The sequence below is a fragment of the Schistocerca americana genome, chromosome 8, assembly GCF_021461395.2.
Source record: "Schistocerca americana isolate TAMUIC-IGC-003095 chromosome 8, iqSchAmer2.1, whole genome shotgun sequence".
Lineage (NCBI taxonomy): Eukaryota > Metazoa > Arthropoda > Insecta > Orthoptera > Acrididae > Schistocerca > Schistocerca americana.
In genome coordinates, this window is record NC_060126.1 from 135,410,868 (window position 1) to 135,427,424 (window position 16,557).

Sequence of the window (16,557 nt, forward strand, 5' to 3'; positions counted from 1 at the left end):
CACATATCATAGCTTCATTCGTAAGCTTCACAATGGAGTACCTTTCGTTTCATTAATGAACATATTTATTGTGATAGTTCGGGATTAGGAAAGGTATTGTAAGAAATTGTTAAAGTTTTAAGTGAAAAATGGGAGTCACTGTGAATTTGCGTTAGATGTGTGTTAGCTCATATGTTGCTGTGAATGAAATATGGATAGCATACTGAATCATTCTTTAAACTTTCGAGATATTGCTATCTGTCTCCAATGTTTGAAAATGGTATGTACCTAATGCACTACATCTTGAATAAGCACGCCAGCAAAAAATGCCAAACAAAATATTCATAAATGCCTTGTATCTCGTATATGGTTTGAGATATTAAAACAAGTTATTGTCAAATGATAGCAAGCAAATTGGAGACAGTTTTTCTACATGATTAATATGCTAGACACCCGTATCTACCATGATATTAAAGCAACTACAGACTTTTTCAATGAAATAACGTAATTATTACGGGCTAACACAGATAGTGAAATGAGACATGCTTTGGGTTTTGCTACTATATAGGTAAAGAAGTTAGACCTTTATCTTTGTACTGAGAGTTATCTTTTCTATATGCTACTGGCCTGTCTTGCCCTCAGTTACAAGTTTATTATTAAACTGTTTCAGGATTATGTCGCAATTTGAACTGCCTCAGAATGGTAGTGAGATGAATATTTTCAAACCCTGTTATGTTTGGCTAAATCTTGTTACCGTATTTCAAACCATTTATGAGATATAAGACATTTATGAGTATTTCACTCAGGCTTTTTCGCTGGTCCGAGTATTTTGCATGTAGTGGTTTACATACAATCAGTTTTCTCGAGATAGAGACAGATAGCATTATCCTCCCAAGTATACAGAATAATACAATATGTTAGCTACATTTCATTCATTGTCATGTATAATCTAACATGCACCAAACTCTAATTCATAGCGACCCATATTTTTGAGCGCAAAACTTTCGGATTTCTTGCACTAGTTTACTTAATCTCGAAATATCACGATAACTATGGTCTTTAAGAAAATAATAGGCGGTTCATTATGAAGCTAACGAATGAAGCTGTAAGATGGGGTAGCATCAAATTTTTTATCGAATAGTGTCTCTATGAGAAAGATTACGAAATGACCAGTCTGCACGCCTTTCCGTTCATGCAGTCAAGCGAGTATGCTCCCTCCAGCTCCGAATATTACATTGTGTGAAAGATTCAGCATGTGAGGTAACTGCTGCCCCTCCCTGCTAGCTGGCAGTCACATGGGCCATCTAGCAAACTTATGTAGAGCGTTACTCCATGTTAGAAGGCCTATAGTGACTGGGGAGTCTCGCAAGAGACTCACTTTCACCCTCCTCTAGGAAGACTTAATATTAACTTCCTTTGGTATGATTTCAGCTAGTAAATAATTTTTAAGAAAAAGGATCGCCTCTAACATACACCTCCGACGGTAATGGACATAATACAACAAATAATGAACCAATCGGAATTCACATAACCCTCAAACTAAATGTTCATTTGTTAATTTTTTCTTGGAAAACACGGTATATATCAATTTTTCGGTAATTGGCCTGAAAGATATGTATGCTGACGAAGTATTACAGACACAATATCGATGTTTTCGGTATACAGGGTCTTTTATATACAGGATAAACCCGACGTCCAACGACAATATTTCTGACGTTGTTCAGTGATATTTTCTGAATACGTTGTTACAAGGAACTCGTAGCCTCCGTTGGTTAGCTACAGGATAATAATATATTTATGATTTATTCGGCATTTCACCGCAATTACCTTTGTTATTGTGACAGTGCCTTAGTAAAAGTACAAATTTCACATATGCACTTATCAAAACGTATCACATGAGGCAAAGTAATGTAACAACCTTCCGAATCAAAAGTACTGTGATCTGGTTGCCACCTGCACCTATCCAAAATGTTGTAAGACTTGTTGCTTACCCTGTATAAAGAAGAATAATTTGAAATAAGTTGTTGGCGTCTGAAACAGGAATCTGTTGCTATTTAGATTAGTTGTATCAGAGATCTGTCACAGACGAGCTACACACAAGAGTTTATCACGATGTTTATTTAAGTGGTGGAAACCATTTTAAGTTTTACACTGCTTTTAAAGAGAACTTTTAAGAGAATTTATAGAGTTGGGTAATTACGCGAAAACATATTTAATACCTATGCAAGAGAGATAATAGTTCTTCTAAATTGAAAATAGTATTTGGAAATGAAAACCTCAACACTTTAAAAAAAGTCTATAGTACCTCTGTTCAGTGTTAGTTGGAATCCATGAACCTGAAGGATCTGTTATTGTGTCCATTGCAAACTCCAAATCTGATGATGAAACCTATTTTGACAGCGTCATAAAGAAGTCAAATTAATGGGAGCTGAGAGCTCTTGGTGAAGGGCCCACGAAATGAATGTTTTTGTACAATGGATCTAAAAACATAGACACAGCAAATAGATGTATCCTTATACCTTATGTCAAATTTCTGCAGAAGAGCAACTTTCAAGCTGATAGTCAAGATTAATACTGGAAACTTTGCATTTATTGACTCGTGAAAACAATTGTTAAGGTCACTTGATAGAACAAGTAAAAAACAGTGATTATTTATTTTTAATCCTCACTCAAGTTATGCAGAGAATACAATTTTGAAATTCGGATATATTGCGAAAATTAATCGATATATCAGTAGTACGGAAATGCATAAATATCAAAATTATTTTTATAGTCGATATTTCCGATATATCGATGAGACTTTATATTAAATACTAATGGGAGAAAAATTTGCCTTGGTTGTAAGCAACTTGTCTTTTTTGTTGTACGATCGATTTCGGAAGCTTAAAGGTACAGCGTCATCAGATGACACAAAATAATTAAAAAATCGTGAATATGTGAAGGTCGTGCCACTCGGTCACGAGGGATCGAATCCATATCAAAAAACGCTTGGCAGCGTAGCAGAAACAAACAGGGCGCCGGCTTCGACCGCCGACAAGAAACTAGGTCAGTCTTTGACTAGCTTGTAGTGTACTAAGAATTTTCAAGAAAATGATAGCCAATATACTCTATAAGGCACGCTAAGCATTGCAGCTGTGAATTACGACTCCGAGTTCTCGTGATTGGGCGTGAACTTCGAGAGCAGTATGCAAGGACTCAACTCCTTTAATTTACATGTTCACAGTATTTTTGAAATTTGTTTCACTACTGCTCTTACGACAATTTCAAGTTTATTGTTATATCTTTTGGATAACAAAATTGCGTATTGTTTTTCCTTCCTTTGATTCATTCGAAGGAGGTGTCACGGGTCCTTCCTGTTTTTGATCTTTTAGAAACCTGTCCTGTAAAGGACAAATTACACACCATTACTCACGAACAAGGAGTAAATAAAAAATGTTGGTAATTCTGAAAATGTACACTTCCACTGAAGTTTCGTTGGGCACAAAATTCTCTCCGAAATTTCACCACGATTCGTAGTCCAATAGAAAATTGTTTGTTAAATCAGTGGAAAGATCAGTCGAAAGCAGTAGCATATCACGTGCAATATAGACATGGTTAGTAAGTACTATGGAGTTCAAACCAATGTTCAAGAAACAGAGTCGAAGGTCCATCTTCAGTGTTCAACAATTTTACATGAAAAATACTTTTGTACAATAAAACAGCTGCATCAGGATATCGATGTTTCACCATGGCAAATAAAATTGCTGAACGTTAAAAATGGAGCTTCATTTACATGGAACATATGTCCAATCCACACATATTACAGACAGTTGCCAATTTTTGTACTAATAAAAAAAAGTTGAACATTCTTTATGTGTCTTATTATCGCAATAGGAACTTGTTAAAGTACACTTTTTTTAGAAAAAGGGAGCTGAACGTTTTAAGCTCTTTAAATTAATTTTAGGTCAGATAAGTTCAGAATTTTAAAATTAACATTTTAGATCTATAAATGATAAGAAAAATTTATAAAAATTACGACTGACTTGGTCAGGATTAAAGATTCGCCTCATACTGACAAGACTTGTTTTGGAACTAATTGCATTTCCTGCAACCCACTTCACTATACAAATACCTTGTAATTCACGTGATTTCTACTGCCTCACTCAGAGTTATCTGTGCCAGTCCTCCTTTAGAGTAAACTGAAGTTTTGTAGGAAAAGTAGCTACGATGAACCGTGAACTCTCAAAGATCATAGGCGGTAAGGCTTCTGCTGAACTAATGGCTCTCCCATAGGACATGCTACAGAAATGAGACACGCAGCTGTACCCGTTCCGGCTATAGCCAACACAGTGTGTTCTCTGAAGACGGCCCATGCCATAACCTTACAGTTAGAGCATTCCATTGTTGTTTCTCAGCTACCGCCATAGACCTCAAGCAATGAGTATCCTCGGAGATTCTGACATCTGGCACCAACCTTATCATTACACTATCTGCAGTCTCCCATTCTGACGGAAACTCATGTTGGCTAACAAAGCGTATGTTTGGGTGCGTTAGTTTCTTAGCTCGGTGGTTCTTTAAGCTTGTCCAGCAACTTACGAAGTGCAGGATGCTGCTCACGAACCTCTAATATTTATCAGCCAGCTGTATCACTCTCTTGGTGCCTCCTGACGACAAGTACTAACTGAAAATGTATACCTTTCTATTTTTGCATACTAATTATGAATAGAGCCTGTTGACCTATTCCTTTTCTCTCTACTTTTACTAATGGGCCTGCCATCTGCGCCTCCCTCTCCTCCATTCTCCTCCTACAACCAAAGGAAAAGGTTAATTCCAGTCCCTGGTCGAGTGATCTGTGTAATCAAGGAAATTAAGAAATATTATTTTCACATATTCGTTACTATCAGTTGCTATTTCTTCCATTTTAATGTAAATATATAAAATGTTAATTAAGAAATTACAAGGCAATACACTTCTAATGCACAGAAATGCGACATGTTCATCGCATACTACAGGTAAACTACACAAGTTTTCACAACCAAACATTTGGAAGGTATCTCATTCGCGAAATCGTTAGATTCCACTTCTTTAACTCAATTTCTTTTCCCCTCTATTTGCCCTGGAGATGGAAAACATTACAGCATTCATCTAGGAAGGAACCGTTCGCTTTGAAATCTGCCTCTTTCATACCTTAATTCTGTATGAGATTAAGGCAGAAATTGCCGTTTTTCAGTAACGTTTTTAAGAAATGAAGGGTACCCAACACACATATAATTACACGGGATTTATTTTTCATTATAACGTCGATATGAAAAAGACATTTCACAACATACTTACAACCTAAGAGTAATCAGAATTTCAGTTAGTAATACATAAAAATAAAACTGAAAGTACATTTATTAGTACTAGATTTGTTAAGAGTCCATGTGAAGAAGATAAGTTAGTGGTCAAATTTACTCATGTTATCAGTAATAACATGAAGCAAGCAAGCATTAACGTTAGAAGCTTCCAAATATCAGCCGCAGTGTTGATGCAGCGGTGAGTTAAACGTCGATCATTCATTCATTTCCCCGGCGCCGCAAATTTGGAGACGTCTTTTAAAGCCAATTTTGGTCGCATCCAGAATTTAGAAAGGTGATCCGGAGTCGTTTAGATGCAGTGCAGCATGCTCAGCCTCAGCACACCAACGGCGACAAGTCGTTCGTGCAACACAAATCATGCTTTCCTCTCCGTGTCTGGTGTTGTGTTCGTCGTGCAGTCTACATATATACCATGCTCGTCTTGTCTGTGTTCATCTATCTCATCGTGCAGCTCACATGCACAGCGTAACTATCTTTTTTTTCTGGTAGCCTCTCACAACGTCTCGTTTCCGGACGTCACAATTTTGGCCTATCCCGCGAAGGCAGCGGTCAGAATTACGTGCGGAATTTTTTTTTTTTTCTGGTGCTTCACATGCATGAAACGGTCAGTATCGTCTTGCAGTTAGGTTAGGCCTACGCCTGAGGTGCGCCGTTAGATCTACATCTTGAGGCTCCACATCCGAGCAGCAAAGCAACGTGTAGCAGGCACAGGGTCTCACCAGTACCAGGGGGGCTGCGTCCCTCTCTGGAGGCAGCGATCGGGTCTTTACCTCTGCTCGAAGGAGTCAGCGCGGTTGGACTTGTAGCCGCTGTCACCGAGCGAGCCCTCGTGGCGCAGCGAAGGCAGCGAGTCCCACGGCGAACGCCTGTGGCCGCCCCCGCCGCCCCCGATGCTCGGCGCCTGCGAGGCCGACCCAGAGCCCAGGGTGGACGACCCGGCGCGCCAGCCGTCCGAGTGGCGGAACCACTGGGCGCGCGCGGACTCGCCCAGGCACGAGGCGCACCTGAACACCGCCACAGCCCGCAGCTAGTACCTGCCGGTCCTAGGCCTAGCACTCTGGCCCACGGGTTGGTGGGTGTTCTTCCGGGGTCTAGGCCGATGTGGAGGCGGCATTGGCGGGAATGCTCATGGGCTAGGTTGGGGATCAAGCATGAGGAGGTTGCAGTGAAGATCAGTTGGTGATTTGGATGGTAATATGTGAGTGGTGGAGGAAGGATCATGATTCACTATCGTTCTCTGGTAATGATAATTGGATGATACAAGGAAATAGTAGTTCTGGTGGGTAATGAGTGAGTGAAAGTAGTATTCCTACAGTCGAGGCTGAGTTTTCCTGGTAGTTGTGGTGGAAGTATTTGAGGTGTTGATGCTACTAGTGATACAGATCCTGCACTGGTGGGAACATAAGTGAGGGTTGGTTCAGAAAGATGGATGTGGCCATCCCAGTGAAGAGCAAGTTGGTACTTGGAATTGCAAAAGGTTGAAGGCGAGGGGACGACACATATTTTGCTAACTGGCTGAAGAATTGTGCTTTAGAGCTGATACAAGGGAATAGCAGGCTGTTACAGTAAGTTATGTTTTGGAGGAAGTGGTAGGACTAATGTCAGGATTGGTTTTGCTGAATGTGTGGAAGTGTTGGATCATTTGATACTACTGGTAGTAGTGATCAGGTGCTAATGACAAGGCTGATGGATATCGTTCCAGTTTCTATTTTAGTGTTATTGGTGCAAATGGACATAGGAATTAGTTATCAGTTATGTATGTAGCAGTTTGAGTGAGTACTAATTTGGAACTTGTAAAGGTAAAAAGTCGCAGTCGGGGGTGAGTGGAGGGGGAGTCATTTTCAGCTATCTAAATGAAGAATTATACTCTAATATTGACGAATGAAATGCACAAGAATGTAGGGCACGGTTCTGGTCAGTAATATGTTGGTGGATGAGGCAGTCCTAGTGTCAGGGTTGATTTTGGTGGAAGTAACTGTGGGAGTGTTTGAGGATTTGATGCTACTAGTAGTAGCGATCACGTGCTAATGACAGGGTTGATGCATAGTCTTCCAGTTTCTAGGTAACGGATGCACATAAGAATTAGTTGTGAATCATGTGTGTAGACGTTTCAGTGAAGACTAATTTGGTATTGGTAACGGTAAAAGGTAGCTGTAAGGGGGGGGGGGCGGATGGAAGAGTCATGTTTCTATATCTAAATGAAGAATTACACTCTGGTACTGACAAATGAAATGCACAAGGATGTAGGGGTCGGTTCTGGTCAGTAATATGTTGGTGGATGAGTTAGTTCTAGTGTCAGGGTTGATTTTACTGGAAGTAATGTTGGGAGTGTTGTAAAAGTTGATATGGCTAGTAGTTGTGATCATGTGCTTGTAATGCTGTAGCTGATGGATATTCTCCCATTTTATAGTCTTAGATGTTAGTGATTAGTGTTACTGGTTGGAGTGCACATGAGAAATGGTTGGGAATCATGGTAGGCAGTTCCAGTTAAGAATAACTTAGTACTTGTGATGGTAAAAGGCTTGGGCTTGGGTAGGACCATATTTAGCTACCTGAATAAAAAATTACGCTTTGGTATTGATGAATGGAATGAATAAGCATGTAGGGAGGCGGCTCTGATCAGTAAAATTTTGGCAGATGTGGTAGTCCTAGTATCAGGGCTGTTACTGCTGGAAGTAATAGTAGAAGTGTTGGAGTTCTTAATGATACTGGTACTAGTGATACTGTGCTAGTGATAGGGCTGACAGTGTTGGCATGAATGGTGAAATAGATAATTTTCTCAATATTTCCAGTATAACTATCTGCTCCACCAGTCGATCATAGGACAATACACACCAACCAAATTTCCAGGGTGAGATGTTGGTGTCACTGTTAGGTATGGAGATATGGGTTGATTGTGAATTGTGTATATGGACATTCCAACCGCGAAAAAGTTGGTATTTGGTATGGCGACTGCGGTGAAAGGATTGTTTTCTTTTTTTTTTTTTTTTTTTTTTTTGGGAAAGGGAAAAATACATATGTGTCATTGCTTGAATAAAAGCATTTTGGGTATTAGGATGTATCGTTACATAACAGTAGAAATTACTAATTTCGTTTTTAGTATTACCTAATGACATGGCCTAAAACCCAAAATGACCTTGGAGGCCTACAAATTGGTATCATTGTCTTAATAAAGAACTGGCAACTATGCGGGGTGTAACAGATGTAAGTGCAGATATTTCTATATGTGTTACCTTAATATGTACACACATCAGTGTGCTGGTTGTTTTCCCCCTGTACCAAACAGTTTGCCCATGAACACATTACATGTTTTATTATCTGATGATTTCTGCACAGTCGTAACTGCACCACTAAGTGGACTACACCTGTCAGCATAAACTAAACACTTTTTGCCCATATGTTCATACTTCAACACATGCCCTGCTGCCCACGCAAATATAAACATTAATGGTTTGCTCTTGCCACATGTACTTGGAGGTGCCATCCAACCTAAAAGCACACAACTTTTTATATCTATAATTATTAGTCTGCAGATGATGTAAATACAGGTGTAATGTTGTTCAGTACACCATACTCAGTCACCAATAGAAATATCTGCATTTAGACCCATTAGAAAATACTGGATTGTTCTGTTCAGTAATATGTTAATGTTCGGAATAGTGCTAGTACCAGGGGTGATGGTACTGGTAGAAATAGTGGAAGTACTTTTTGTCGATGATACCAATAGTGGTGATAGTGTTCTAGTGACAGGACAGGTGATGGTATTAATAAAGGAAGTACTGAAATAACTGATTCTACAAGTAGTAGTAGTGACCCTGATGGTTAGTACCTGCCACTTCTGGTGATGGCACACAGTGTGAGGTATGCCCACTCCAGTTTCATGGCATGGTGTTGTTCTGCTGATGTGAACCATTGTGATTCCTTTTCAGGAACAACACGTGTGACATTTCTAGTGGAGAATGAATTGGTATTCTCCTTTGAGAAATATTGGGGCAAGAGGTATGTTCCTCTGTTGTGATGAAGGATTGTCCATTGGTGAAGGTAAATGGAGGACAGAAAAAACTGTTAGACTATTCTCATGCAATTTTCACAATGGGAAGGTGATTAGTTTAGTGTTACTGGTGAGGGTGAACGTGAGGCATGGTTGGGAATGATGTATGTTGTAGCGACAATGAAGAATGAGTTAGGTTTTGGGGTGACAGCAGAGGTGAAGCACTGAGTGGAAATGGTGTGTTCCACTTTCAGTGGACTGGTACTGATAAATGGAAGATAGATGAAAATATTGGGCTCTTCTGCTTAGTAAAATGTTGACTGTTGTGGTAGTGCTAGTGATGGCCTTATGGTTCTGGTAATATCAGTTGAACTTTTGGTGTCTTTGATACTTCCAGTAATGATAGCGCCCAATGCACACAGTAGTTTCCATGTGCTGTTCCTAATACTAACCACTCATGGGATGGCCAACAAGTTGATGGATACTGGTGAGTATGCATATGAAACCTGGTTGCAAATGAAGTTTTTGACACGTGCAGTGAAGAATTACTGAGTGGGTGCCTGTGAGGCATAGCTGTGTGGAAGTGACGTGTTGAACTGCCCTAGAGAAGAACTGTGCACTGATGGAATGAAATGGAGGACAGCTGGAAGTGTTACAATTTAATGATGCTATCAGAACAAAAAGTGTTAGCGTTGGTGTTCCTGGTTGTTGTTTAGTATTATGGAGAGCAATTACAATTTATGGCTCAAAGGTGAAGAACAGATGATGATGATGAGGTAGTGCTGCTGATATGGAAATGACTGTATTTATGAGATGGAACTGAAATAAACACCACAGTGATAAAGGACTGTTTCTGGTACTGCTGTTAATGGTTTTGTTGGTGGATGTGATGTGGAGGTAGTAATGCATTTTGCAGTGTTTATGGTACATGGTAGATTGTTAAAAAGATAGAAGCAACAAATATTTTATGCGAATAAATTAACTGTCTTGTTCAGGAATGAAGAACTACCACAGCAATTAAATGGTGATGGACATCATAGCAGTGTCAAAATGAAATGAGAATAATACATGAGTACAAAAATGAAGTCTCTTAGAATAAACAGGTTGACATGTTGGTCGAGGTGGTTATGTTTGTGGCTTTGGTGATGGTGGTGTTGGCAGTAGTGGTGGTGCTGGTGACATAGGTGATGGTATTGGTAATAATATCAGTGGTTTTGTTAGTGCTCTTGGTGGTTGTTGTAATGGTAGAGGCTGCAATGATGAAGGGAGGGAAATGATATGAGAAAATAGCAATGGTTGTAATGATTTTGTACATAATGGTTGTGGGACTGTGGTGATACTGATATAGAAGAGGTTGTATCAGAAGTAATTGTATATGTGGCTGTGAGCATGAGAGGTGGCTATGTGGCTGTGTGTGGCACAAACACTTCTATAATTCCAAAACTGACCATCACTGGACATTTCCGAATCTCATACATCAAGTAGTTTGCTATGACATCTTATGTACGCACATGTTATGTGTTGTCACAGTCTGCAAGATAATGATTGACTTTGCAAAAGTGTGTCTGGCAAAAACTGTAAAAGTAGTGTTGAATGAATGCTAGCGATGATTATAACAAATAGTTTGGGCATCGTGGTGTCTGAAGCGAAAAATGAAGTACATAGATGTTCGAATTAAGTAATCGACTAGGTAAAGGACGTTGTGTACTGATGCAGCTGGTTGAAGCGTGAGCTGTACTAGCTGTTCTAGTGGCAGCTATGTTTTTGACGGTTCTGGTGGGAATGCAACATATCCGTAGTAGTGAATAACTGTGGGGACAGATTCACAAGTGTGTGTGTTGTCCAGCAATCCATAATCCTGGGATGTAGCAGTATTTCTACATTCTCAAAAGGGAAGCTGGCAAAAAAGAAAATTGCAGACTTTTCTCAGAAATCATAGACAATAAGCTGATTTCCCTCAGCTGCTGTGGTTCAGTAGTTCTGAGCCTGTTATATTTATAAACTCTTCCTTTTCACATAGACAATGATAACTTTTAATTTGTTATTGTTTCTGAAAGAGAAAATTACATTCACACTTGTAAACTGGCTTAGAGGTACACATTCACAACCATAGTGTGATGCAAAGTGCCAGAAGGAAATTAGTATACAGATATCCTAGCCACTGCTGAGCACCACCTACAAGTATTGGAGAGAGAGAGAGCCCTTCGTCTTCACATTGTTATTTGCAACATGGTAGAATTAAATACGAAAACAGAAGTGCTATGTATTTAGTCTAAAACTGAGACTGATCTGCAGCCAGATAATGAAATTCTAAAGAGTACATCATAAATATTTCATAGCGATTTACAGATAAATGTTCATCCCGAACTATTGATCAACAGGTGAACGATAAAAATGTTAAATAAAGCTCAGTAAATATAATTTTGGTCAAAGTCACCGTTGTATTTACTGTTGAGGAAATTTACTAGTATTTTTAGCACAATCTTGCACACTGGGCACAGATCAAATGGCCTACTCCCGTTCACTCCTTGTCTTACGAGAGACCTGAAATTAGGGCCGCTCTCCTGCCGCGGTTGGCCACCGAAAATTGAAATATTGAGCTGAAGGGAATATTCGCCCAGTCGGTGAAGGTCGCATCTTTACTGTGGATTCAGTCATTGGCTCTATCATGATCTGTGTTAATGTGGGAAAAACCGAGAGGCGAAACCACAAGCATGAATTGCCGCCACAGGTGACCAGCAGGCACACAAACTCTCTTGCTGTGGGTCCCGCCGCCTACAAAGCCATCCAAGGAACTGTTCGGCTGGACCACCCGGCCAGAACCTCTGGAGACTGTTCCTGGAGTAAGACGAAAAGTGTCAGGAATTCAACATGCGAGAACTATTCTTGTATGTGTTTGTGTCTCCGTCGCTTGGCTGCACACTTGCCCCACTGCTATGCCTCACCGTCATTGTGTCAGGATGAGGAAGATCAACAACATACATCATAAACAAAATTTCAATATTTAATTATATCTGATGCGCTGATGACGTAAGTTTTATCTGGCACAATCTATCGGAAATTTGACAGACACAAACAATTTCGACGATTTTCACACTCAGATTGTCACATAACCAGATTTCCTTTTATAACCGAAAGAAGCCTTTCATACACTTATGTCGATCCAAATATTTTATAACGTTGGCGACGTTATTATAGAGATGTGGGAACTCTTCCCAAGAAAAATAACTTAGAGCTCCTGGACTTTTTAACGTAAGAGAATTTGTCTTTTAAATGGTAATCACATTGCAGATCATCAGTTCCATAGACTCACGCACAAAACTTTCACAAAACTATCCTTATAATTTTCCCTGTGACAATGAATTCTTCAAGACTCACATTTTCTTCAGTCTCGGTGAGCTTAGAGCATTGGACGGTGTTTTTGTCGGCATTTGTCCCTTCCATAGTATCATTTTCTTTTCAAATGCATCCCCATCAAAACAGAAATAAGTCTTTTCTCACCATGTAGTGTCGTAGTGTACGTCCCCGGTAGCTGAGAAGTCAGCACGACAGAATGTCAATCCTAAGGACCCGGGGTCGATTCCCGGCTGGGTCGGAGATTTTCTCCGCTCAGGGACTGGTCGTTGTATTGTCCTAATCACCACCATTTCATCTCAATCGACGCGCAAGTCGCCAGAGTGGCGTCAAATCGAAAGACTTGCACCAGACTAACGGTTTACCCAATGGGAGACCCTAGTCACACGACATTCATTCACTGTCGTACTGTGAGCAGTGTGCAGTCAAGTCCACTTAATATGCGAAGTCTGCAGTCCATTTTGGGTGTTCTAATTTTCGTTCCTGCTCTCATTTTTCTTTCATAAATTCGTTAAATTCCATCGAATACTCATGCAGCCGACAGTGTAATCATCGACATAGGACTGTGCTGCAAGAGTGCCGCGATTGACAACCAAAGGGGTCCTGCTACCTAAAGAAATGCCCTCCTGGACCATCACACCTGGTTGTAGGTCTATATGGAAGGTGGCAGTCAGGGTGGTATCCCACCGCTGTTTGGGGCGTCTCCATACACATCTTCTCTGGTCATCAGGCCTCATTTCAGACTCATCACTGAAGATAATTCTATTCCAGTCAATGAGATTCCAGTTCTTCGTTGGACTTCGTATTAAACGCGCCCTGGAGCTCACCGCCTCATTGGACTCAATCGTCAATCCATCCACTAGCTCACCGCCTCGCTCACTTCGTCTCCAACACATCTTCCAACTCACTGTCTCGCTATAATTCTTCTGTAACATTTCCTCGAGCTCACAGCCTTGCTGGGATCCTGCAATCCGTCCTCGAGCTCCCAACTCCCAGGTCTCCATCGTGAACTCTTCCTCGAAGTCACTGCCTTGCATGACGCTATCTCCAATTCATGATAATTAATTGAAACCCTCAGCTACCGATAGGTGTTATTGATATACCTCGATGGGGACAGCTGAAAATGAGTGTCCCGACCGGGACTCGAACCCGGGATCTCCTGCTTACACGGCAGAGGCTCTATCCATCTGAGCTACCGAGGAGACGGATGAATAGCACGACAGCAGGGACTTATCCCTTGCACGCTTCCCGTGAGATCCACATTCTCAACTGTCCACGATCTACATACGTAATGTATCTAATAGATATTTTCCCATCCACTCAGTACTCGCGCACACTAAGGTACTCTCCTCTAGCAGCCAACGCTCACTCTCGACTACGGCCTCACGAAAATTCAAATGCAATGTCAGTGACTGACTTTCAGCCAGAACATGCCAGTACAACGTCCGTGACTGACTTTCAGTCTGAACCAAGTAGTGCGGTCTCACGTCCTGAGAAACTATGTTATTGTATTCTGTTATTAGACTCAAATATAGTACAATTGTTCGTTGGTACGTTGACACCTTTATGTTCTCCTCTCCACGGAGACAATCACTTTAAAACAGTAACCGATGAAAGAAATGCAACCAATTCCAATGCATTTCATACTTTCCACATACTGGTCCATCAACAGATTCATAACAATGACTTATAAAATCGGTTGCAGTTCTTCAAAAATCGAGTTTGGCTGGGAGATGTGACTGTACAACGTCTGTGGTCTGTCAATGGGTTTTCAAAAATCCCATCACTGTTATCTGTTTTATTGCTAGTGCTCTAAATAGCCACATATCTCCACATTTCCAAAGAAATAAGCAGTCAGTTAGTGGAAGACGTCCCACTGGACACAAGGCAATAAATCTGGTACTAACATGTACGATATCCCACCTGTTTCGCACTGCAAACTATAGAACCTCTTAGTGATACCCGATGACATGAATAGTCATATGGAAAACCGACTCATTCAAATGATATTCTAAGTCCAGCATCGTAAGCCTTTCTAGCGCGTATAAATGCTTAAGATCAATTATTTTAGTATTTCATATGATAATTACAATAATACAGACAAGAACCAAACATTATTGTTTACATTTGGTACAACAGGGAAAATATTTGTGGGACCTCTTTATTTGATAGTGGGACAGTGGACTGTGATGCAGTTGTCTCGTTACCATCTAATCGAGTTCCACATATGTTGTTTGTGATGCAGTTGTTTTGTTACCATCTGATTAAGTTCCACACATATTTTAATCCATACACTTTTAGAGGCTTGACACAGCATACGGTGGCGCCACCAAGACTGCCCAAGAAGGGGAGAGAGAGAGAGAGAGAGAGAGAGAGAGAGAGAGAAGAGAGAGAGAGAGAGAAGAGAGAGAAACCGATTAGCTCTTGAGCAACATGACTGGCGATCGGGTAGTTGCTCTCGTGCAGACGCATTGAATGCTTCGCTCTCATTCAATATCGCGAGTTGGCCAGCAGTAATGCAGTTAGCTTCAACTTGCTGCACCTGTTTCAGCTAACGTATCCTTATTCTCGTGGCTTGCATTTCTCAGTTCTCGCAGTCAGCTCTCTCTCTCTGTATGGTCTGAGTTTTGATTTCGTTGTCTTTACTAAACTTCTTAATGTGTTTGCCATTTGTACAGTACGAAGCAAACTCGCCAAATCTCCTATAATTCTGAGTGAACAAACGTAGTCATGCGTCAGAGCTAGCTCGATATTTTATATTGCTGTTATTTTTCAATATACTTCTGTGTTTAACTTCAGTGATGGCCTTTCACTTACTATAGCTTTCCCTTGTCCCTTTTATTAATTATATCATCGACTTGGCAAGAGAACCTTGGAAGTAAGTGACGAAGGCCTTCGCAGCCCAAGGACAGAAGATCAGCAGGTGAGAGTCTCTCTAGCAGTCTAACAGCTCATTCTCATTCTTTTAAACTCAGTCAGCACTAAATAACGACAGCCATGTTCACTGTAAAAGCCGATTACGAGCAAGTGATAAAAGTACATAAATGTGTTCGCAGTTGAAAATATGGACAACCTTCTGCTGTATAATGTAAGGACAATAATGAAAATTTGCTTAGGGCAAGCGGTCGCCTTAGTATTAGGCTATCCGAGAACGCGCCGTGACTCGAGCCAAACTTCCATATGTTGTCAACCATGTGTATATAACCTGCACTCGTACGTCCATTATGTATATTCCCGTACAGAGGAGACCTGCTTGCACAGTTTCGTCGGATAAATATGGTATTGCAATGCCTGAACAATACAGGCACTAACATGTCGTAAGTGACAAAAACTTTCGTTTGCTGCAACGTTACATTGTTGAAATTCTCTTCGAAGATTCTTTCCAATGACACAGAAAAAAGTGCATGGTTCCACATAAAAGCCAAAGTCGTTTCCATAATTCGCCAGTTATAAACGTTACAGATGACTTGCACATGACAAAAAATCAGCCTGATTGCCCTTTATAACTAAGCGCTCAACCGATCTCGATATATTCAATCGCTCGAGATGTAGTTTGGGTGCCTGATCTTAAATGCTTCAACTTGGATAAATATAGCATGCCCTGGCAGTCTTGACGATTCTGTAAATGAATGAGACAGTGAGCCTGAATATAGAGAAATTGCTCTAACAGTTAACGAGTTGAATCATCGTCTTTGTTAAAATTATCATTACTTTCATCTTGGTTTTCACAACCTCCGAAATCGTTCTGCTTCTGTACTCAAGTGTACCTCACAGACTCCACTGTTCATGTCCCTAAGCGTTGGCGGCTAGACACTGCTTGAAGCTTCGCGAATGTTGAACACGCAGGATCAGTGGCACACGCCAAAGTCAAGATAATCTAATTCGGCAGCGCACCAG

The 16,557-nt window shown here is 40.6% G+C and overlaps 1 protein-coding gene across 1 annotated transcript in view; it reads right to left on the reverse strand.

Annotated features, from left to right (window-relative positions):
* Positions 1–16,557, reverse strand: part of LOC124545626 — a 258,100-nt gene that overhangs the window by 12,719 nt on the left and 228,824 nt on the right. The window contains exon 10 of the mRNA XM_047124573.1: positions 6,086–6,319. Coding sequence (XP_046980529.1) covers positions 6,086–6,319 — 234 coding nt within the window. The remainder of the gene's footprint in view (positions 1–6,085; positions 6,320–16,557) is intronic.